The sequence below is a fragment of the Vigna angularis genome, chromosome 1, assembly GCF_016808095.1.
Source record: "Vigna angularis cultivar LongXiaoDou No.4 chromosome 1, ASM1680809v1, whole genome shotgun sequence".
In the NCBI taxonomy this organism is placed as follows: domain Eukaryota; kingdom Viridiplantae; phylum Streptophyta; class Magnoliopsida; order Fabales; family Fabaceae; genus Vigna; species Vigna angularis.
The window spans coordinates 19,566,606-19,592,500 of record NC_068970.1 but is presented as its reverse complement, the minus strand read 5'-3'; the positions used below and the strand labels follow the sequence as shown (position 1 = coordinate 19,592,500).

General features: G+C 31.0%; 2 protein-coding genes across 3 annotated transcripts; both read left to right on the top strand.

Annotated features, from left to right (window-relative positions):
• The first annotated feature begins 7,715 nt into the window (after positions 1 to 7,715).
• LOC108322651 (pollen receptor-like kinase 1) lies at positions 7,716 to 10,338 on the top strand. The gene is made up of 3 exons (XM_017554804.2): positions 7,716 to 8,451; positions 8,758 to 9,348; positions 9,520 to 10,338. Exons 1-3 carry the CDS (start codon positions 7,788 to 7,790, stop codon positions 10,155 to 10,157), a joined length of 1,893 nt encoding a protein of 630 aa, XP_017410293.1. The 5' UTR covers positions 7,716 to 7,787; the 3' UTR covers positions 10,158 to 10,338.
• A 7,051-nt stretch (positions 10,339 to 17,389) lies between these two features.
• Positions 17,390 to 21,811, top strand: LOC108322674 (probable disease resistance protein At5g66900). 2 transcript variants are annotated; one of them, XM_017554836.2, is made up of 6 exons: positions 17,390 to 17,623; positions 17,778 to 18,434; positions 18,910 to 19,325; positions 19,563 to 19,924; positions 20,248 to 20,519; positions 20,640 to 21,811. In XM_017554836.2, the coding sequence occupies exons 2-6, from the start codon at positions 17,804 to 17,806 to the stop codon at positions 21,467 to 21,469; spliced, it is 2,511 nt and encodes an 836-aa protein (XP_017410325.1). In that variant the 5' UTR covers positions 17,390 to 17,623; positions 17,778 to 17,803; the 3' UTR covers positions 21,470 to 21,811. The 2 variants fall into 2 exon arrangements, with proteins under 2 accessions (XP_017410325.1, XP_017410326.1); XM_017554837.2 differs by having other exon boundaries at positions 17,391 to 17,644.
• The last annotated feature ends 4,084 nt before the right edge of the window (positions 21,812 to 25,895 follow it).

The following is a 25,895-nucleotide window of genomic DNA, read 5'->3' as shown; positions in this document are numbered from 1 at the left end:
ATACTTAGTGAATTTTAACAAATATAAAAAATCATAATAAAAATATATCTTTTACTGTTGTTAAGATAAAAAAAATCAAATAAAAGAGAAAATTAATTATTTTAATTTAATACAGTTAAGAAGAAAAAATAAAAAATTTATATCTAAGCTATTACTCTAACTATGGAAGTAAAACATTATGAATTTTGTCCATACATATTATAGTTATTGTAAAAATTGGTATCAAATTATTATTCAAAAGAATTTACTATTAATAAATTTAAAATTTAAGTTTAAGAACGAAATATCTATAAAGTTAAATTTTAGCAAAACATCACAATTAATAAATAACAAAAATCATGTTAATTATTATTATATTTAATTTTTTTATTAATTATATCCTTTTTTAAATTTATTCAACTGAACTTTTCCACATATACATATTTACGGATTACTTGCTAATTAGTTTATTAAAAATAAAGTTGAATATAAATAAATAAATTGATATAGAGAGTATAATTTGGTTTTGATTGGTTGAACCAACTCAGTTATATATATGATTTTACTATTTGGCCTCATACACACTATATTATAAGAGTAAGACAAACATGTGATCACAAACATAAACATGCAAGTCAAGTCATTGACAATGCAACCTGGAAACACCAAACGCGTCAGTTCATCGTTTTCCTTTAAAAAATCTACAAACTATGGATATATATCCACTAGAACAATGATACTTTTGATAATATCTATTTTATAATATTTTAATATTTTTTACATGTTATTATATGATTAGTTTAAAATTATTTTACAATCAATAATAATAATCATAAAAACTATATAGACCAATCAAAGAATAACATATAGATGGTGTTAAAATGTTGTTAAAAAAATGTTATCGGAGTATCATTATCTTATCTCTTATACGTGATCTCTATATTTCTTCAAACTTTCCTTTTTTTTTTCTTCAGTCAGCGTATAATACTTCAATAATATATGCAACCAATAGTATGATCAGTTGCTTTACGCAGTGTTCGTTTTGGGATAATATACTATATTTTAACTCACGAACCTGTGGTTTAATTTACGTTTGTTTTTTTGAATTTTGAAGATGACTGACGATGAGATGTGGGGTGTAAAACTTTTTCATTCTTAGCTGAGTGTAGAAGGACAATATCGTGAAAGTGTTATTACTTAGGTTATTACAACACAGATTTTTTAGTAAAGAAATTTTGAAAATCTTTTTAATAATGAAGAATTTAGTGGAAGCACCGTAGGAAACAACTGCCTTTTTGAGATCTCTTGGATAGCCTTTTTCCTTGTTAACGAAACCAAATTTTGCTTCTTCTTTTTTCATATACGTTTTGAAATGTTGTTAGGAATAATATTCTTCATTATAATATTCAAAAGCTGAGATTTCTAAATATATTATATCATTTCATAAAACGAAATCCTCCTTATAATTATCAATGATTCTCATTATTAATTTAGTCATATTATCATTTAATCTTATGATTTCTGAATCGTCCTAATTTAGTTTAACTCATTTCTATTTCAGTTAGTTTTATATTGAAAAAAATGGCTAATTTAGTGCTCTTGAATCTCCTTTCCCAAATAATTAAAATAATTATTATTATTATTTTATTATTATCATTAAGCTAATTATTAATTTTAATAACCATTAAAAGTAACTTGATTGAAGAGTCATGTGTCTAATCCAATAAATTAATTTGACACGTGTCTAAGTTTGCTAATTTGAGAAGGTGACACCTTGTTAATTCCATAAATTAATTTAAAGCATTTAAAATTCACGAGAAATTTCTAATAAAATGACCCATCAAAAACTGTAGCGTTTCCAAGCTTTCTCTGTACAAGTTTCCAATGTCTAGACTGTGACATATTTAGAAGTTGACCGGAATGAAACGTTTTCTTGAGATAAATCAGCACAAACACGTATTTGACAGAGAATTCTTATAGAAAATACTAGTTTCCGAAATTCTACTTCTATATGGATTTGAAATTTCTGAATAGGAGTTATGAATGTTTTTTAATCATACTTAAAATGTTCATATGTCAGAAAAAAATATTAGGTTATTTATTTCCTGTACTAAACCTTGAATGAGAAGCGTACATTAGTGTATTTTTTCTGCTTTCCCACTAAATTTCTTTCTTACCAAACAAGGAATATATTTGAAGAAATTGACAAAGCTTTGATCGTTAATTTGTAACTAACGAAGTAAATGTAATAATTTAATTAATCATGGTATAGATGCGTATGAATGAAATTTTGCACGTAAGTAGTTTGCATAAAAGGAGAAGTCAGTGAATATTTATGCAACGAATAATGTTTGGTCTTATCAACTTTATATATGGTGCATGGTTGCAAAGAAAGAGTAAAAGACGCGTAAAGTAATAGAGTTACAAAATTATGGTCGAGGACGCATGACTATATAAATATCTCTGGTTTTAGGGTTCTAATAATCATTTCATAATTTCCAAGTTTTTCTGCTACGTTAGCTTTCATAAGGAAAGTAAGCATCGTGCTCGTTGTTTCAAATTCGTATATAGTTGTAACTAACTGTGTCATCCCTTTACCACAATAATAGTGTATATCTTTATTAACTTCTTTTTCATCGTACTTACTTTCTTATGGTTGACTTTTCAATGCAATATTATATTTTAATGATCAATAATTAGTATCCTAAAACTTTCACGTTGACCGGTTTGATTTGGTTAAAAGTAAGTAAAGTTTGACAATTATGTCAATAATGGAAATTGGATAGTACCTCCAACAATTTTACATTAATTACTTTTCCTCAACTCTTACATAAACTATATTTTAAATTTAAAACGAACGATTTATTATTGTATAAAACTATTTTTATAGCATAAAATTTATTCTTAAAAATTTTAAACTGAAGAGAATAAGAAAGAGGTAATATCTAAGAAAACTATGTAAAGAGGTAATGATAAAATGACAATGGCCTGAGAAGGTTGAAAAAGATTGTCTTAATCAAAACTAATTTGAAACTAAAACCAAAAAAAATAAAAACAAAAAAAATAAATTTGTAAAACATAAAAAACCGCTATTAGGTCAATTTATATGAATAGTCTCAAAGCTGGGATAGGGGTTGCTTACTCAATTCAGCTTTTTTTTTCGCATTATTTTTTGTAAATTAAACATGTTGTGAAGGTATAAAACTTCAAATTATATATTGTACCAAAATATAAGAATCAAACTTAATATAAATATTATAATTTATAATAATCAATGCAAGTTAAATTAAAACTACATCCCTACATTTGTGGTACTATTTTGTGTTAATCCTTTTTATAAAATAATTTTACAATTTGTTTGCTACGTAATATATATATATATATATATATATATATATATATATATATATATATATATATATATATATATATATATATATATACACACACACACAAATTTTTCCATATAATATGATTAATTGTTCAGTAATGATAAATATTGATAGAAAAAACGACTCACATTTTCTCTTATCAACTCTAAAAATAATAAAATATTAAATTAAATTATTTCATAAAAATATAAATCAAATTATGTAATAAAAAATTAATTAAAAATAATTGTAGAATGATAATATAAATTTGAAGGGTGCCAATGTATATATATATATATATATATATATATATATATATATATATATATATATATATATTATATCTCAAATTCATATGATATAATATCATGATATTATGAAAAAAATATTAAAATAAAATAAAACTATAAAAATGTTTCAGACATTTACATAAAAATAAGTATAAACAAATAATTTATTTAAGAACTTAAAAAATATTTTATTAATTAAATATATAATTTAAAAAAATAGATTATATGTTGAAATTTTAGCTTTCTTTGTAAAGACATACAATTGTTTGTTTCAGTTTTCGTGAAGGAGCGATTACCCTTTTTTGTCAGCATGCTCTCTTGAAAGAAAGCAGTTCAATTATTCCTGACGAAGATCTTGTCCAAAATGCTTGACTTTACAAAAGTAACTCCATTCTTGAACACTTGCAGCTTAACAAACTATACTTTCTTGAATCGAAAAGCAGGTGGTGAGATATTGCAAGGGTTTACTGCTTGCCGTTAAAGCTATTGGTACATCAGTGAGTAGTCGACCTATTGAATTGTGGCAAAAGATGGTAGAGGAATTGTCTCAAGGTTCCCTCCAAAAGATGTTGGATGTCTTGGAAGATAATTCCATCATCAAAGTAATTGCCCCATAAGCTTTTTGAATTGCCTCAAGAAATTGGAAACTTGGTGAATTTGAAACTCCTAAGGCTGAGTTCCTGTACAGATTTAGAAGGGATACCAAATTCTATTGCAAGACTTTCAAATCTAAGACATATGGACATATCAAACTGCATTAGCCTTACCAGAGGAGTGTGGCAATCTATGTAATCTTAGAAATCTGTACATGACAAGTTGTGAATTGCCAGCCTCAATCGTCAATCTTAAGAATCTAAAGGAAGTGGTATGTGATGAGGAGACGGCTGCTTCATGGGAAGCTTTCAAGCACGTTCTTCCCAATCTAAATATAGATATTCCCCAACTTGATGTTAACTTGAATTGGCTTCATGCAATATTCAGTCGTAATACCTGGTCCATGCAGTTGTTATTATTTATATCTGCAAATAAATACGAAAACCAATAATATAGAGCATGTTTTTTTAAATTATTTAAATATAAAATATCTAAGTTAATCTCTAAAACAAATTTTAACAAAATATTTTATAATACATAATTCTCCACTTATACTATAAAATGTAAGTATAAACTCTATTTATTTCTTTTTGCAAATCATTTTCTCTCTCTCGTATAATTCAATTATAAAATTAAATAATCGCTTTCAACCATCCACAAAAGTGTCCAATAATTTGACCAAGTATAAAATTTGAAGCACATCGATACTCATTGTACTTTATTTTGAACTTAACATCATTATTTAAAGCATAGATTTAAATAAAAGTGGAAGCCTTTTACTTTCTTTACTAAAAGCACATGATACATTGAACACATCAAAATAAACTTACATCTAATAGATCTAATGCAAACTAGAGTACTCTCAATATCTACATCTAGGTCTCAAGAGCTTCAGGAGTATTATTATAACAACTAAGTTATCTTTTCCTTCTTTAAACATTATTCATATGTGTTAACTTAATAATTAATAATCGACTCATAGCTAATCACGACAGTCTCATGGTTGTATAGTGAATATGTTTACACTATCAATTGGTTAAAAATCATTGTAATAAAACAATATGCAAAAATAAATTACATTTATAATTAAGTCATTATAAAAATATTTTTTTCATTTAAAAAAGTTTAAGGTTAAAAATTATGAATTTAGTTTTAATACAAGGTTGAATTAGTATTAAACAACCTTAACACACTAATATGCGACAAGTCTATTTTGTCATTTCTTTTTTCAATTGTGTATTCTCTTATCCTAAATTTAAATTATTATTTAAAATGAGAATTTAATCTGAGTAGAAAAGGCTATAGACTTCTTCACGTAGTGGTTCTAAGAATGATTACACGTACGAGATGAGATGTTTATAATTAGGTGTTGTTAAAATAGGTTAGAACTTGCAAGTTAACTCGATCCACCACAGGTTCGAGAGTTAGGATGGATTTAAAAAATAAATAAATTATATGGGTCAATTTTTAATTCTATTTACTTAGAAACTGGCTTATTTAAAACCCAGCTCACTCGGGTTGAACCCATAGTGAGTAGGATTGACTCACCAACCTACTTAGTTTAATTTATTATTTATTGTTTTATGTTTCTATATTATTAGTTAACATTTTTTTTATTGTATTGTAAATGGAAATAAAGAAAAGATGTTTCAAGATAGCAAAATTTTATAAATTTATCAATTCAAGACTCTAATATTATAAATGGATAAATGCCACAAAAATTATCAATAAATTTATTTATTTGCCTTTTGGATTTGCTCTTGCATTACATCTAAATTGTATATTAATGTTTTTATTTTGAATTGTCATTTTAGAGTGAAATTATTTAAATTTGAATTAGAAAAAAAAATTGTAATTTTTTTTAGATTTAAAAAAAACTTGTAATTAATTGAAGTCAACTCATTTAACCCACTAACTCGTGGTGGGACGAGGTTGGGTTCAATTTTTTTTTGACTCAATAATAATAAATGAGCTGAATTGGATTGCTTACTAAATGATCAGCGGGTCATCGGGTGATCCATTTTTGACAACACTAATTATAACTGTAATTTAAAAATATAATAATATATATTAACGTGATTCAAGAAGACATATTATTAAAATATTAATATGGTTCTTGAAAATAGGAACGAACTGAGTTTTCTTTTATAAAGAGTGTTCCTCCCTCCCTACGTCTTTTTACTTTCTTTTTACACTTTCAAAATTTCAATTTTATTCTTTTTATTAATACGAATTTAAAAAATTATTAAACTTTAATCAACGAATTTTGAATCGGTTTTCAAAAACCAGTTGAGAAACTTTTTTAATTGATTTTCAAAAAATGATTAAAAAAAATTCTTTAACCAACTTTCGAAAATATTAATAATCGATTAAGAAAATTCCTTAACAACCTTTTAAAAGTCGATTTCTTATTTTTTTTTAAATTTTTTTATTTTAATTTATTTTTTCGTTTTTTATATATAATTATTATTATTATTATTATTTTTATTATAATAATAATATTATTATTATAATTATTATTATTATTAAAAAAATGAAATAGTAAATTAAAAAACTTTAACTGACTTTCAAAAATATTAATAAAATTCTTTTTCAAAAATGGGTTAAGATTTCTTTTTAATTTTTATTTTATTTTAGTTTAATTTTTTGTTTTTATACTAAAAATAACAATAATATTATTAATAATAAATTTCCAAAGCCTATTAACATGTTTTTTTAATTTTGTTTTTTAATTTAAAAGTTAACATAGTTCATTAGTAATTAATGAGGTATAACAAACCATTCTAGCAATGACCACTCTCTTTAGCTTTCAGTCCAATTATTTAAACATAAAAAATGAGGAAATGCCTATTATATTTGGTTCTGGTTTTGGTGTGGAAGTTGACTATGTCTCAGAGGCTAATTAACTCGCGAGTATTCAAATTGGATCTGTTAAGTTACTGCAAATATATGTATACACACAGAGACACACGATGAAGCTTACATTATAATACAAAAAGATGATAACTGCGTTGTTGAGAGGTTTGAGAGAGAGATATAGAAAGGGGGTATAATAATTGTTACATGAAGTATTGAATATATCATATGCATAACATGTGTTCGACAATATGTTAGACCCAGAGAGGCATGGAAGGGTTTAGAAAGTTAGGTAGTGGGAGTGTTGTTATGTTTGGTCAAGGAAGAGTCATGGTAAGAGAGAGAAAAAGAGGGTATAAAAATAGGGATGAATTTGAAGGCTGTCCGGGTCCTTCTCGCGTTGAATGCAAAGACATTGTGGTGAGACCAAGAAAAAAGAAAAAGAGACTTGGTCAACATCTCTCTGCATGCATGCAACCTAACTTGTTTCTCTCACCATCTCCTATTCTTGGCTCTTCCTTTTCTTCTCTCTTTCTCCACATTCTTCCAATGCCATCAAAACTTTTCCACCCTCCAACCCTTCATTCTTCTTCTTCCTCTTCTTCTGCACCCTCGTCATTACCTCCTAATTTCTCCTCCGTTCTGGGTCAGCCCCTCTTCAGGGCGCGCACGCCGCCCCTAGTGCCTACCATTCACTATGGCACTAAGTGGTAGGCATTGCTGTATCATCTTCATCGTTTTTGAATTAGCATCCTTCTTTCCTCTCTCTTATGCCGCTTCTGACTTAGAATTGCTCCTCAAAATGAAAGAAAGCTTAGAAAACTACGGTTCCTCCTTGGACTCCTGGAACTCTACCACTCCTCCTTGCACCGATGGCCATGCCAACTGGCGTGGCATTCTTTGCTACGAAGGAAAAGTGTGGGGCGTGAAGCTTGAGAACATGGGGCTCCAAGGCCTCATTGACATCGATTCTTTAAAGGCCTTGCCTTACCTAAGAACCTTGAGTTTCATGAACAATAGTTTGGAGGGTCCATGGCCAGAAATTCACAACTTGGTTGGTCTCAAGTCTATTTACCTTTCCAATAACAAGTTTTCTGGGGAGATTCCTTATAGAGCCTTCGAGGGGTTGAAGTGGTTGAAGAAAGTTTATCTGTCCAACAACCAGTTCTCCGGTTACGTTCCAACTTCGCTCACGGTGTTGCCGAGACTCATAGAGCTCAGGTTGGACGGGAATGAGTTCACTGGTGCCATTCCCCGTTTTCATCCCCTCAACAGATTGAGATTGTTTAATGTTGCTAATAATCAGTTGCAGGGTCAGATTCCTTCCACCGTTAATAGAATGCCGGCTTCTTCCTTTGCTGGTGAGTCACCACAAATTCCAATCTCTCCCTATTCGATTATTACAATATACGTATAACATGCACAAAAATATAGGAACAAGTGAATTTTAAACTTTAACTCAATTTTATATTCTATAAACTCACCATAAAACCGAGGAATCGATTACTAGACACTCAAATTTAGTCGGTTGATACCGAAGAGATGAAGAATAAAAACGTCTAATATAAACGAGATGTAACAGAAAACAAAACAAAGTCAAAAGATGCATGCCTAATGTTTGAAGTGATACAAAGCATTCAATCTAAACTAGTACATGAAATGAGCAGGTAATGAAAGGTTATGTGGAGCCCCATTGGAGTCATGCACCTCGAAGCCCTCCACTGCTAGCGTCGTTGGAGCAGTGGTGGTTGTTTGCCTGGCGGTGCTTGTGATTGGAATAGTAGTGCTCATGATTCACAAAAAACAGAACGGAGCTTGTGCAGCGAAATTGGGGAATCCACCCAGCAGCATCGGCAAAGGGCGTTTGAGGGACGTGGGTGATGAGAGCCGCAGGTCCGCAGGGTCAATGAGCTCCACAGACACCAGAAAAGCTGAACACTTGAGACTCTCTTTTCTGAGAGATGACAGAGAAATGTTTGACCTGCAAGAGTTGCTGAGAGCTTCTGCTGAGATTTTGGGAAGTGGCTGCTTCAGCTCTTCATACAAGGCTGCTTTGGTGAATGGGCCAACAATCGTGGTGAAGAGGTTCAAGCAGATGAACAATGTGGGGAAGGAAGAGTTCCAAGAGCACATGAGAAGGCTAGGGAGGTTGAGTCATCCTAATTTGCTTCCTCCAGTGGCTTACTATTACAGAAGGGAAGAGAAGCTCGTGGTCACAGACTATGTTCGCAATGGAAGTCTCGCTGTTCGCCTTCACGGTATGTATTATCAACTTTTTTCACCCTTTTTTGTTCATGAATTGAAACTCATTAGCACTTCACCATTCCTAAATTGACTCTCTCTTCATTGAAGTCAAGAAGTTGATAGATAGACTTAGAATTTTAGGAAGGGTACATAATCTTAGATACATAATTGGTTTCTTGTTTCAGGGCACCAATCCCTGGGAGAACCAAGCCTTGAATGGCCAATCCGGTTGAAGATTGTGAAAGGCATAGCAAAAGGTCTTGAATATCTATACAGGGACATGCCAAGCCTAATTGCCCCACATGGAAATCTGAAGTCTTCTAATGTTCTGTTGAGCGAATCTTTTGAGCCTCTTCTGACAGACTATGGCCTAGTTCCAATGATAAACCAGGAATTGGCTCAGGACATCATGGTGATATACAAGTCTCCTGAGTATTTGCAACAAGGAAGGATCACAAAGAAGACTGATGTGTGGTGTCTTGGAATACTGATTCTGGAGATCTTAACTGGGAAGTTCCCAGCAAACTTTTTGCAAAAGGGTAAAGGGAGTGAGGTGAGTTTGGCAAGTTGGGTGGATTCAGTGGTGCCAGAAGAGTGGACCAATGCTGTGTTCGATCAAGAAATGGGGACAACTAAGAACAGTGAAGGAGAGATGGAGAAGCTTTTGAAGATTGCTTTGAATTGTTGTGAGGCGGATGTGGATAAGAGGTGGGATTTAAAGGAAGCTGTAGAGAAGATTCTTGAGGTGAAGGAAAGGGACGGTGATCAAGAAATTTTTTTAACTTCTTATGCTAGTGATGCAGAATTGATTTCCTCAACTTGAAAATGTTGAGACCGCCTTAGTTATTGGTTCATTCCTTGATTTTATGTCCTTCTCAGAGACATGAATCAGATATGAATTAGTTTACCTGAGACATCTTCTTCATCTTACTTGTTATCTTTCATGCTGTAATAATCATACTTGCTCAAAAAAAATGGAGGAAAAACTAAATTAATGAAAAACATATCGGCTTCACCTTAAAATTTAACAACCAATGCCCTGCTTGATTGTGTTTCAGAATATGCTTAAATTCATAATGATTAAGCATAAACTTACATAACTATATATCATTAGTGATGAGATTAGTGATGATGTGTATTTTTTATCTTTTAATATTTTTTTAGCAAATTTAACTTCTAAATTTCCTTTTTTTTTTTTGTTTGTTAAGGTTAAACGATCAGCTATCCGCATAACAAGTACACCAATTGTAATAACAAAGTAATAAGTATTTTATGGTTTCGTCTAAATTATTTATGCAACACTTAATAAAATCTATAACTCAATTTGACAATAATGTTTACGAAATAATACTTTGATATTTTTATCAAATAGTTTATACATTAACATAAATTATTTACAATCGTTAAATGATTTAATGCACAAGAAATATATGTTAACAGGTATTTCAAATAAGTTTAAAATATTTTTTAAACTTTTTTGTTTCAATTTTTTTAAACATGTTTTATTTGTTTTTATTTAAAAATAATCTTTTAAAAATTAAAATATTAATGTATATTAAATTATAAAAAATATTAAATTAAATAAATATTTATTAAATTTTAAAAATATGTGAAAATCCGGTTAACATTTTGCTATATATTAAAATAATAATAATATTATGGGTTAAATATATTTTTGGTCCCTTAACTTTCAGCGAAAATTGAAATTAGTCCCCCTTCAAAACTTTGGACTAATTTAGTCCCTAAACTTTAAAAAGTGTGATTTAGTCCTTTAAACCAAATTTTGTTAACTTTATTTGATGTTTCAAACGCATTTCTCAGTGAACATTGAAGCAAAAATGTGTCAAACAGTGTAAACAACTCAAATGCTATCATGAAACGCACTTGAAACATCAAATAAACCTAACAAAATTTAGTTAAAATGACTAAATTCACACATTTCTAAAGTTTGGAGACTAAATTATGCCAAAATTTTGAAGAGGGACTAATTCCAATTTTCACTGAAAGTTAAGGGACAAAAACATATTTAACCCTAATATTATTATATAAAACAAAGAAATAAACTAAAATATAAAAAAATTAAGAAAATTATTTTTAATCAAAGTTAAAGAATTTTCTTAACAAACTAGTTAAGGTTTTTTAGTTTATTTTTTTTGATTTTTATTTAATAATAATTATAATAATAGTAATGATAATAATAATAATAATATTATTATTATAATAAAATTAATTATTATTAATATTATTACTGGTATAAAAAAATAAAACATTAAATTAAAATAAAAAATTTATAAAAAATAATGAGTCTTAATATTTTTTTAATTAACTTTTAAAATTCAGTTAAAAGAAATTTGAAGTGATATTTCAAAAGCTAGTTAAGACTTTATCAACTTTCCAAAATTAATTAAAATCTTAAACGATTTTCATAATTTATAAAAATTTTAACTTATTTTTGAACGTTGATTAATTTTTAATAAAAGATAATTGTTTCGGGTTTGGTGTGACCCTACTAAAACACTCCTAATTGTATTGAAGACCTAGTGGATACTAGAGACTGGACGAACGAACACTGTTTACCGCGTTGCAGGATGAAGACCGGGCAAACTTTGCTCCAAGCGGGCGACCATTGGGAGCTGGAAGAACGTTGAAGACTGGTCGGACGTATCTCGCTCTCCCTCCTCCAAGCCAGGTGGGGGCGTACCTGTTAAAGGTGCTCTGATGCTCAAGTCAGTAAAATGACCGAACAATTATAAAAGATGTCAATAATGCATGTGTATTGTGCACCGTGTGCAGTCTGCCCAAAAATCATACTTGGGACTCTTATTTATACTGGTTGTAATGGACTTTTACCTTTCGTCGGCCTAATGACGGCCCAATCACGCCGTAATCTTCATTAAGGGCTTTAATGAGTTATTATCGTTTGTAATCTGATCATATGACCGGTCAGCCGATATGAGTGGTCAGCTTGAATAGAACCGTTCGGTTTACGAGGTCAAAAAAACATATAGTATACGACCTTTAGGAAGATTGGACTCGGAGAACCGTTCGATTTTGGATGTGTGAGAGACCATACGATACACTGGGAATCATACGGTACAATAATAAAATTGAAATTTTATAGTAAAATAGTGTAAGAAGAAACCCTCTTTTATAAAATGTGTCCGAATATACTTCTTACCCGATAGAGCAGCCCTTCTTTGATTTCTCCGTCAGAAATGTGCTTTACAAAAAGAGAAAGAGAGTTGAAATTTATCTATTCAACTCTTACCTTATAAACATTTAAATCAGTTTTGTTCGACAACCACTCCCTTAACATTTATAGAACGAGATAAGAGAGATAAAACTCAAAATAAGTACAAATTAGTTTTCTTAAATTGTTGAAACCAAACAGCAAATTGCTTAAATAGACTACTTTATATGGTAAATATCTTACATATTTAGATCTATTAATATATTACTGCATACAGATCATCTAACTGTTTTATTATATTTTAGTCTCACAAGTTTATTATAACGAATTTGATTTCAATTTTTAAATTAAAAATAATTTAATATCTCAAATCTTAAAAAAATACACTTTTAATCTTGAACACTAAATTTGAATATTTTAAATGTTTTTTGTAAAACTGTCTTTAATATTTAATCTCTAAACGCACTTTTTAAATTAAAATGACCAAAACTTTTTTTTTTAAAACGGAGCAATTCCAAATTTGATATAAAAAGCATAACTAAACGTAATAATTGTAAGAAAACATGAAAAATATCTAAGAGGGGTGAAAAAATTGAGAGTGATTAGGATACGATGTTGGTACTATCAAAACGAAAACGGCGTCGTTTGAACGAAAGAAGAGGAAGATGGATAAATGAAGAAAACTGAACACCGTCTCCTTCAATACGTTTCTGTTTCTTCAGCTTCTTCTTCTATCGCTGCTTCAATATCTTCTTCTCCTTCTCCCATTTCCATCCAACCATGCTTCATCGCTCACTCCTCTCCAACCATTCGCTTCTTTGTCTTCCTGCTTATCAATCGCCTCTTGCAGAACCTCTCCAACGCCCATCCATTACCTACTATCCAGGTTGCAGGTAAACAATCCTGTCCCTCCATTCTTTTCTTTAAAATACTTTTTCCCTCATACCACTTATTTCATCTTTTATTTTTAATAAGAAGAAGATTCAAGGTTAAACCCTTAAGAGGTTTTTATTTACTTGGGTTTTTTCATACTCGGGTGTCGAAAATTTAATCCATGAAAATTTGACTTAATTGGATTTGGGTGTTGCTCCCTCTACCACTCTAATCCTTCTACACTTCTCTAATATTTTTTTTTATTTCAAAAATATTCGACATTTTTCTATTATTTTTTTTATTCTAAAAATATTTTATTTCTCTTCATTATATTGAACAATTTTTTTCTTTTTCTCTGCATATTAATGGAGCATTCACATGACTCATATTTAAACTTGTGATATATTGCAAAATTTTATTTACATTTTCCCTTAAATAAATTTGATTCAATCTTATTTTCACGGTTCAATCTTACATAAGCACTTGGGGTGGTGAAAGAGCAACACCCATTGGATTTTTGCTGTTAAGTTTTTGATGACTTTTGATATTTGATAATATTTAATATTTTAAAAACAACGATTTCTTGAGTGTAAAATGTAATCAAGAATTAGGATTCATTGAAATTTAATTAGAGATTTATGTCCTGCCCAATCTTTTTCTCATTCTCTAATTTTAACATTGTTTTGAAAATGAAAGGAAAGTGAAAATAACAGGCTCAGAACCCTGAACCAGAATTCATCAATCTACTACCAAGGAAGTAAATGGCAGCCGTAAATCTAATTTTAATAATCATTTGCTAGTTAAACTCGAAAAAACCTAAACTTTGTTGAATGCAATGCAGAAAATTAGGATTTAGACTTACTACAACCAAATTTCACTTAAGGCTAAGACAAGTTAACAAGATTGAAATACGAACAAAGTACTACACAAAATATTTGTAAAGGTAAACCAGAACATCACAAGCAAGAACTCAATCAATTGAACTTGAGCATAAAGAAAAACATAAAGAAAGGCATAAGAAAAATCGTGGTTGTGCGATGCGAGACTTCATTTCTGTTTATGGCTCTCCTTGCCGGTTCTTGAAGAAGGCTGAAGGAAGATGATGTTTGTCATGGAAGTTTGTCGCGGCGATTTCAGAGGCTGTTAGGTGGTCTTTGCGACGACATTGATAGTGAAGATGAACAAAGATGGTGCCGGTGTAATAGTGTGGCGTGGATTAGGGTTAGGTGGTGGCTTTGGGTGGTCTAGCGAGATGAGCATGGTGGTTGGCCGTGACAGCGAGGATGGTTGACAGCAAGACTATGGTGACAGTGTCGCGGCATAACACTTGGCATAGCTTTGCCCCATTTGATTAGGAATTAGGGTTTATTTAAGGGTTAAATATGTTTTTGGTCCCTTAACTTTCAGCGAAAATTAGAATTAGTCCCTCTTCAAAACTTTGGACTAATTTAGTCCCCAAACTTTAAAAATGTGTGAATTTAGTCCTTTTAACCAAATTTTGTTAACTTTATTTGATGTTTCAAGTGTGTTTCATGATAGCATTTGAGTTGTTTACACCGTTTGACACATTTTTGCTTCAATGTTCACTGAGAAATGTGTTTGAAACATCAAATAAAGTTAACAAAATTTGGTTAAAGGGACTAAATTCACACATTTTTAAAGTTTGGAGACTAAATTAGTCCAAAGTTTTGAAAAGGGACTAATTCCAATTTTCGCTAAAAGTTAAGGGACCAAAACCATATTTAACCCTTTATTTAAAATCCACCAACAAACCCTAATTACATTGTACATTTAGAAATCCTTAATTTTAAAATGTTAAATGTTGTCAAAGGTCACGTATAAGGGTATGTGCAAGTCACATTTCAAAAACAGTCTATGTCAACATCACATGTCATAAAAAAATTTAACACTGGTAAGCCAATTTAACGGTAGGAGCCCAATTAAATTAAATTTTGATTATAAAAGACTAAAATGGCGAAACTGATCTAACTGGAAAAACTCATTAAATAAGAATTTAACAAATAGACCAAATTTTATTTGGGAGTTGTTCCCTCCATTACCCCAAGTGCTCCTTACACCTCCTTGTTATTTTTTTTATTTCAAAAATACCCCATGTTAATTTAATTTTATTTACCTTTTCTAAAATTCTAAACCTCCCTACACCCTTCCCTTTTATCTTTATCTGATCGGAGACAAACTACTTCCTCTCTTCATCTGTTCTTAGCGCATACACAGAGAACCGTTCTTAGCGCATACACAGAGATCTGCACCCCTGTTCTCTCTTTGTGCTTAATTACCTCATTCTCCTATTTAACCAAATTAATTTGTTTTTAATTTTGCTCAAATTTTGTCCCCATCCCCTCTATCCGTCTTTTTATCTTTCTATCTATCTATCTTAAATGTCAGTGAGTGTACCCTGCAAAGATTGGCCTAGTCTCCATCACCCAGATCCAAAAATTATCACAATCCCAACCATGACTGCAGAGCTTGGTACACGTATTCTAACCCCATAAACTCTCTCTGCTAATGGGTTGGAGTGGGTTCAACGGTGGTGGTCCATTCATGGTGAGCATGGTGGCTTCTCTGGTCGTCCTTAACACACACGTGTGTTGCCACTAGCATCATGGTATGAGTTCTACTTGACACTTTCTATTTTAGTAAGCCCATTGTGGGTTTCAAAACCCCTCCATTGTTGCTGCAGAGCATGATTCAGTGAGAGGTCTTAGGGCTTTGAAATAGGTGAAACTGGACCAGTTTGTGACTAGAGATGGAGGAATAAAATGGGAAAAGAGTTCTTTGACGATGTTGGACATCCTTGTACGAATGTCGACATCCGTGTAAGAAGGACAAAAGAGGAATGACGAGGTATAGAGGGTAGCATGTAATGGTGGAGGGAGTAACCCTCATTTTATTTTTATTATTTGAAAATTTAAGACTTAAATGCTTACTTCTTTTCTATGTTAAGAAGTAAATTATTGTTTAGTATCCCATTTTAAAAATGAAGACATTAGATCTCTATATTATAAAAATTGTATAAATAAGATCAATGTTAAATTGACAACAACATTAACTTCATGACGATGTAAAATACTCTTTTTCTTTTTCTTTTCTTTGTCTGCTAGCTTTTTTTTCTATTGTTCCGTATTTTCTGTCTCTTAAATAAGACATACGCAAAAGTAAAGCTGACAAATCACGTGTGGTGGTTGCTGCTGATAACGTTTCCACCACTTTTCGTGGAAAAAGTCTTTAATGTTGTTTTTCCTATGAAATTTCCGAAGAGTATCGTGACAAGACAACCATACGATTTCTGCAATAATTGTAGGACACGATTCCGATTAGTTCAATAGTTGGTTGTGTTTTTTATTTCCATTGAATAATTTTTGTCCACCTTACACGCGCCCCATCTTTCGCGGCAGGAACGTACGTTTGAAACGCTCGAAAAGTGATTTATTGCGTTTTAAACATCTTGGACAGCTTCCTCGGTCTAAGGCTGTAATATCTATCAACTTGACTGAAATATAAAAAACAAAAAAATTCTAATATAACGAGAATAGGTGCACTATTTTATTTTGTTATAAAACAGATCAAATATAAGTCATCACATAGATATTATAAAAAAATTGTAAAAAATAAATTATTAAAAAACCATTTTTCAAAAAGTAATAAGAGCGAAACAAAAACCAGGAAATTGAACCTTTCCATTGTTGGTAGTAAAGCACGATGAAATATGAAATGTAAAAAATTAGCCACAGATATTTTAAATGAAAAATGGTAACATAACACCTTTTTATATCTATTTGACAAGAAAAATAAAATAATCATAATAATATAAAATTTTGTATTTTTTCGAAAAAAAAATAAAGATAATGTCAAATAATAAAGGTAAAAATTTAGATGTATTAAATAATATTTTTTATTTTAAACAGTGGGACTAACGTAAATCAAACAAAAGTTTTTTTTTTAATATCTTTTTTTACTAAACAACCTAAATATTATCTCATCATCTCTACGCGTGTTGGCGAAAGTCACTGGAAACGAACGCGAAGAACTCAACGCAGATTCCAGATCCTGCCTGCTTTATATGACTGATAAATAGCGCCTTTCCCGCTCTCATTTTAATTTTTCAATTTCAATAGCTACCAACTTACCGTTGCTTCGCTCCAAATCGCAAATTAAATTATCCCAAAAAGAAGGACTCAAGACGCAAAAACACTACTTCATAGGAGGTTTGAGCAATTTTCTCAAAGGCACAAGTTTTTTCTTTTCGACTTTGATGTCTCAGAGTATATAGATAACTGTCTCAATTTTTCTAAAATTTCAGTTTTATGCAACATCACTGACTTTTGTCTTTCACAACTTGTTCCTTGTTTAATTGAGCAGAGTAAGGAAGCAAAAGATTGGCTATCATGGGAGAGACCGATCAACTTGTTATTTTGACAAGATTTCAAGATGCAATGAGAATGGTCATGGACATAGTCGAAAAGGGTAGGAAGAACAAAAGGAGCAAGCGAATACTTAGGTCAACCCTAAAAAATATGACTCTAGTGGTGCAGGAGATAAAGCAATACAATGAACACTTGAATCCACCCAGAGAAGAAATCATCACTCTTGTCAAAGAAAATGATCCAGGGGAAGATCTTGTGTGCAATTCATGCTCCCGGAGCTTGTGGTGGACCAAATTTCTATCTTGGTTTTCACTCTACGGGGAGGGATTTTTGCATGAGAAGAATGATTTGCTTACTTCGGATGACAAACAAGTTAAGGATATAAAAAATACACTGTACAAGGTGAGAGAGATTATTGAGCTTCTTGATATTGAGAATTTTGAGCAGAAACTTAAAGGAGCTGGAACGCCAATTAAGTGTCCTTATGGTGTTCCTGAAAACCCAGAATTTACTGTTGGCTTCGTTCCAGTGTTGAGCAAGTTGAAGATGGAGGTTCTCCAGGAAGGTGTGTTCACCCTTTTGTTGTCTGGCCTGGGTGGATCTGGTAAAACAACCTTGGCTACAATGCTCTGTAAGGATAAAGAAGTCAAGGGTAAGAGGTCATTCTTCTTTTGTCCTCTCATGGCTGATAAATTGGCTGACTAATTCTTTATAACTTCATTTGTGGATCCCCTAACCAATTCTTCATAAGTCATCTACACTCATAAAGAACTTTGTTTAGAGTGATTGTTATCCCCTAACCAATTCTTCATAACTTCATTTATAGGTCCTCTATCTCACATTAAAAGACAGACGAGAAAAAGTTGTCTGAAAATTTGTTTGTAGTGGTAGATATGCTCTCATCAATGCTTTCATAAATTCACTTATATATCCTTTATCTCATACATACAATTCTCTGTCATAAACTACTAAACTTTCACTAAAGATAGTAGAAGAAGGATGAAAAATGTTCGTTTGAGAATTGCAAACATGTATGAAAGTTTATATGTATCTGATAAAAATTGTGGCAAGCCAAATGTTTTGAATCCCAATTTCTGTGGACTGACGGATCTCTTTGCTTTCACCAGGTAAATTCAAGAACAATATTTTGTTTGTCAATTTCTCCCAAACGCCTAAGTTGAAGAATATCGTAGAGAGATTATTTGAACATTGTGGCTACCACGTGCCTGAGTTTGTAAGTGATGAAGATGCAATTAAACGGTTGGAAATTTTGATGAGGAAAATTGAGGGAAGTCCACTGTTGTTGGTCTTGGATGATGTTTGGCCAGGCTCGGAAGCCCTTGTTGACAAGTTTAAATTCCAGATGTCTGATTATAAAATTTTGGTGATTTCAAGGGTTGCATTTCCTAAATTTGGCACCCAAATCATCTTGAAATCCCTTGTTCATGAAGATGCAATGACCCTTTTCCGTCATCACGCTCTCTTGGAAGAAAACAGTTCAAAATGCAGTTTAAGTATTCCTAACGAAGAAATTGTCCAAAAGGTGCTTATTCTTTACTTTCTGACACATGAGTGTGTATAACTGCCCTTCTTGTCTGAAGTCATTCACTTGAAGTAGACATCTCAAGATAGGAAGGACATAACCTCTTGCAATTAAAATAAAACTTATCGATGAGTTAGAGAGTAGAAAACCCCAAAGCAATATCATGGTAGATATTGCTAGGTACGACCTAGGTACGACCTTTTGTTTACTAACCTTATTTACTTCACTGAAATGCAGGTTGTGAGATATTGCAAGGGTTTACCGCTTGCCATTAAAGTGATTGGTAGATCGCTGAGTCATCAGTCTACTGAGTTGTGGCAAAAGATGGTGGAGGAGTTGTCAAAAGGTCATTGTATACTTGATTCCAACACTGAATTACTTACTTCCCTCCAAAAGATCTTGGATGTATTGGAAGATAATCCCATCATCAAAGAGTGCTTCATGGACCTTGGGTTATTTCCTGAAGATCAAAGAATTCCTCTTCCTGCTCTCATTGACATGTGGGCAGAATTGTACAAATTAGATGATGATGGCATAGAGGCTATGGAAATCATAAAAAAATTGGACTCCATGAATCTGGCTAATCTTTTAGTAGCAAGGTGAGATGACTAGTTGTTTTGCCTTCCCAGCTTCTTTATATACATATAAGGTGAATTTTACTCTAAAATAAACAATTCAATAGCATGTGTAGTTCATGCGAGAATCAATTAGTAACTTGTAAATAGATCAAAATGACCATTTCTCTTGGAGTGAATGTAATCTTCGCACATCATGCAACTCTACATTTTTTTTCTTTAACTCATTCTGAGGTCAGAAGTTGAAATTCGTAATTTTTCTATCTAATAGAGAGCGTGTATTATATAATCTTGTTGGATAATTTCTCCTTTTACTAAAGATTTATTTTTTTCTGCTCGTTTACCAGGAGAAATACAGGTGACTCAGATAATTACTGCTACAATAACCACTTTGTCGTCCTCCATGATCTTCTAAGAGATCTTGCAATTTATCAAAACAACCGGGAACCAATTGAACAGAGAAAGAGAATTATTACTGGCATAAATGAAAATCAAAGTCAATGGTGGCTTGGGGAAAAGCAACAAGGCATGATGTCCCGCTTGTTGTCAAAATATCGCGGATGGTGTGTTAAACAGACTATTCAACAGGTCTCAGCCCTCATATTGTCGCTGTCAACTGGTTAGTTATACCGTTTTTAAATTTTATACTTTTAAATGTTAAAACTGCTAATAAGAAAGTATAATTGATTTGCCGTTGATTACTTTTCCCCAACTGACATCATATGGGTTGGTTTTGCAGATGAAACTTGTGCTTCATATTGGTCCGACATACAACCATCCCAAGCAGAAGTTCTGATTTTAAATCTTCAAACTAAGAAGTACACCTTTCCGGAGTTCATGGAGAAAATGATTAAACTAAAAGTCCTTATCGTGACAAATTATGGTTTTCATCATTCTGAACTAGACAATTTCCAACTACTAGGTTCTGTATCGAACCTGAAAAGAATCAGACTAGAGCGGGTTTCTGTTCCTCACTTGAGCGCATTGAAAAATCTGAAAAAGTTATCTCTCTACATGTGTAGTAACATAAGCCAGGTTTTTGAAAATGGCACCATCCTAGTTTCAGATTCATTTCCAAGTTTATTAGATTTAAACATTGACTATTGCAAGGATATGGTGAGATTGCCTAATGGTATCTGTGACATTTCCTCTCTAAAGAAGCTCAGCATTACTAACTGCCACAAACTTTGTTCTCTGCCCCAAGAAATTGGACAGTTGTTGAATTTGGAACTCCTAAACCTAAGTACCTGTACTGACTTGGAAGAGATACCAGATTCTATTCAAAACCTTTCTAAGCTAAGACTTCTTAACATCTCAAACTGCATAAGCCTTTCAAATTTACCAGAGGACATTGGTAATCTATGTAATCTCAGAAATCTCAATATGACAAGCTGTGCTAGATGTGAACTGCCATATTCAATAACCAATCTTGAGAATTTAAAAGTAGTGGTATGCGATGAGGAGACAGCGGCCTCATGGGAAGCATTCGAAGCTTTGCTTCCCAATCTGAAGGTGGAGGTTCCTCAAGTTGATGTTAACCTAAACTGGCTTCATTCAATAAGCTCCTAACTCCTAGGACCTTGTCTGCTTCATGGAAGGAAACATTTGAAGCTATGCTTCCCAATCCTAAAGTCAGAGAGGTACCTCAAGTTGATGTTAACCTAAATGGCTTACCAATAGCCGCAAGTATTTTATGTATCTTGTATAAAAGTTTCTACACTAGCCCTACTTTTGTCACCAAGTGTGATGTATTTGCATGTTTCTTACAAGTTGCAAACAGCAGATGATAATTGAAAAAGGTAGGAGATTGCGTGTAATGTGTGTGGTTTCATGAATTGACATACTTAGTACTAATACGTGTTGTAAGTTTTCTCACTTCTGAACTTTCATAAAGTATGCATTTTTATCTTAGATTTAAACTTTTATCCCTCGAATTTTTCGTTCTAATTCGATTCCTGACAAATGTTATGTATTCTTTATCCGAAATCCAATGTCGCAATAAAACAAACATTGGAATGGACACGTCTAACGACTTCTTGCAAGGTAGATACATAATCATCTTCACCAACATAAATTTGCTTATATCCATAATCTTGTTTCTTAACTCACAAAATTTTGTTTATTAACGATGCAAAAGCTGGAGTTTCTAGTTTTTAATCGTCGCACAGACAAGGGACAACTTCTCTGTCGTTTATGGAGCAGTTAAGCTTCGGCACATTTCTCATGACAGTACATTGATTAATTATGTTGTAACATACTTTAACATAATCGTTCGTCTCATCCGTAATTCTTTTTTGTCTTGGTCTAGAATAATTTATTGAATAGCTTTATATCTTTCAGATAAACTCAAATGACAAACCTCCAATTCCACAAAATTGGATTGGTATTTGAATTTTACAAAATATTTAAATTCTAATTTTAATAATTAGGAAGATGTTTATGAATATATTTATGTTGTATACGTTTATCATCTCTTTCTATTTTAGTTTATATATTGTAATATTTGAAAAATGAAAAATAACATTAGAGTTATGATACAGCATAAGAAAAATACAGTCAAAGAAATTATGCATGAATAAGAGAAACTTCACCAGTGGCAAACTTGATCTTCTCCACTATGCATGAAAAATGATCACTTCACACATACTTTGTCTTTGGTAGTGCAATGAAATTATGGTGCCTTATTTGAGCTTTTCTTTTGTAGGTGATATGCGTAGGTTTCATCTGATCATCACACCAAAGATACACTATGATCAACAAGAGTAAACTCTTTATCATAGACAAGCTCATCTTCATCAAATATTAAATATTGGCTCTTTTTATCTTCTTTAAGAGTCTCGTGAACTTATCAACAATGGCATTTAAATTTTATGATCTGACATATGGAATTTAAATTTCTCAACAATGGCATCAGATCCAACAACATCAATCGTTTACCTGCATCTTCATCGCTTTGAAACAGGAAACGGCATCTCCAGCTCCAAGTGCAAAGAAGCTCTTGTTGGGAAATTTGAATTTCAAATGTCAGATTATAAAACATTGGTGACTTCAGTATGTGAGTTACTCAACAAATCAAAGTCTTGATCCTCCATCGATTAATGACAGCTTGCAGTTTGTCGAGTAAGTATAACAATTGTTGTCCTTGAGATTATTTGCTTGCAAGCACTGTTTAGAGAATTCACAAAACCCTTAAAACATAATTATTAGAAAATACCTAAAACAGATATAAAAAAAATTATACATTATATTTATAAATTTATTGATTTAAGATTTTAAGTATTTTAGAATATTGAGTTAAGAGTGATATTAATTGAGATATTGATTTTATATTTAATTGATGTTACTATCCTTCCTAAATAAAATCATCAATAAATTTTATAAAAAGTTTGAATTTATATTTATTTTTCGCTTTACGACATGTGCAGGGTTTTATTAATGAGATTGAAAGAACCACCATTGTGTATTTGAGGTCGCTATTGTGTTTTCTTTTAGGCCACTTAATGTTAGTTATAAATGGTGTGGTACATTTTGTCTGTGTGGCTTATTTGAGAAGCATTTAATTCCTTATATAGTATTTGAGATGGTGATTTATCTAGGTGGATTTGAACTTCTCTTTTGTTCTTACGGTCTTCCTTCAAGCACAAAAGTTGGAATTCATGATACAGAACATGTATTTTGTCACTTATGAGAAAAAAAATGCACAAACACTTACAACTATTTTCACCTGTCAACATAAAAACCTATCAACTACGCATACTTCAGAAATGGAAACTTATCCTAATCATACTCACGTGATCCTATGCAAATACTTCTCAATTACTAACAGCGGAAACACAAACATTTTTATTTGTATTTGCATTTTTTAAAATTTTAAAAGAAATAACTTCTTATTAATATTATTATCCTATATGTATCGGCTAATCGATAGAGCTTTCTAGATCGATTATCTAAGTTGAAAGAAAATTGATTGGTGTCGTTTAAATTTAGTTAATCATTCGACTAAACTAAATAGGTAATTAATGTTTAACAGAATTGATTTGGTTGATCTAATTAAAAGTTCATGAAAGAATCTATATATACATATCAAAAGTATGGTAGTTGAAACTTTTACAACGCATTTATTACAATATTAATTGTTAAACCGATTGAATATTGAACTAACTTAATTATCGAAATATCTTTAGTCAGTACATTCAATCAGATGGAGAACTCAGAATAGTAAAGAAAGGAGTTGAGGAGTGAAAAAGACTGCTTGAAGTGACAATCAATCCTATACAATCAAAACATTTTGATATCCATCGTGAGATCAGGTGGAATCCTTTATGTCTACATGATGACTACAAGAAATGTGGTGAACAACCAAGCACAAGAGGAAAACATTTTTAACATGAATACTGAAACCTTTACTTTACTTCAATGTAAACATAATGTCAAAAACATAATCTGAAAGAGAAATAATTATCACTAAAATAAATTTTCATTAAATGTTCTCTTATTTTATTGTCCACAAAATATACATATAAGAAAAATTTACTACTTTTGTAATGCCTCTATACAACTACTAAAATAACATCACATAGTCAATATTTAAAAATAAATAACTCAAATATATATATTTATATATATATATATATATATTTATATATATATATATATATATATATATATATAATAGTTTTATGCAATTAATAAATAATATTACACTCACTCATGACGAGTATGATAAAGTTTTTCAAAAAGAAGAAAGATCACCCTATATATATACTATAGCACCACAATCATTCAAAACTATATCCACAGCTACAATATCATTTGTTCACATCATTAAAGTGATCATTGCAAATAAAGAGAACACATTAACAAAATAATACAAAAGAAAAGGGTAAGCTAATGTGCAAAAAAACATTCATAAAATAGGCATAAAGATGTTATCACACATAACTCATTCATAACAACAATTATATCACTTATAAAGACTCATACTAGACTTAATGATCCAGATACATGTATTGATATCACACTTTGACAAGTTATGCACTTATGGTAGTATCTACTATTTTGCATAGCAATTACCAATGGGTTTCATCGTATCACACACAAGGTTAGTCAGTTCGTTAACATCTTTGACCAAAGTAAAGCTCTTGGACTAGGATCTCCTGCTCCTCTCACCTCATACCTTACCCTTCTCTACTTGAGATTGAATTATTATTAAAGTGATATGATAACTCTCAATATTATATCCAGAGATATCAATACATACACTAATGAAACACCATCATAAAATCTTTTCACGAGATCTATGAAATTATGCCAAACACATATACAATACTCATCACTATTACAATATCATATATAAATAAACACCATAATAATCTTAAACATACTTTATATCTCAAACTAACAAAGAAGAAAAAATTTCAAATATATAAGTTCATTGTATTATATCTTCAAACAAATTAAATAATTAAATTCTATTTATACTTTAACTTTAACTTTTAATATTATACTTTACAATTTTTACTCATTTATAAGTTCATTGAATTAAATAACTCAACAAATTATTCTAATCCAATCAAATAATTTGGGTTACATTTTCTTTCGACTAAATCGAACATGACCAAATTCTATCTCATTCAAGTTCAATAGAGGCTTTTTGCATGCGGAATCAACATGGTCAAAATGAAATAATAATATTAATATAATTTTCATTTAAATTATCTGATTGTTTTCTTAAAATATTAAATTATTCAACTTTTTCAAATACTAAACGGAATAGACTATTTTCGAAAAAGAAATACTACACCCCTACTTTATCTTTGAAGATGTTTCTTCCAACAACCACATAGGTCATCTCATTTGTTATAAAAATATATTCTTTAAAACAGACTTCTTATATTTCAGAATACATTTCGAAAAACTTATTCCAAAACAAATAGAATTGGTTAAGAAAAAAAAAAGTCATGTTCATACCTTATTCTGTATCAAGGCACCTTTT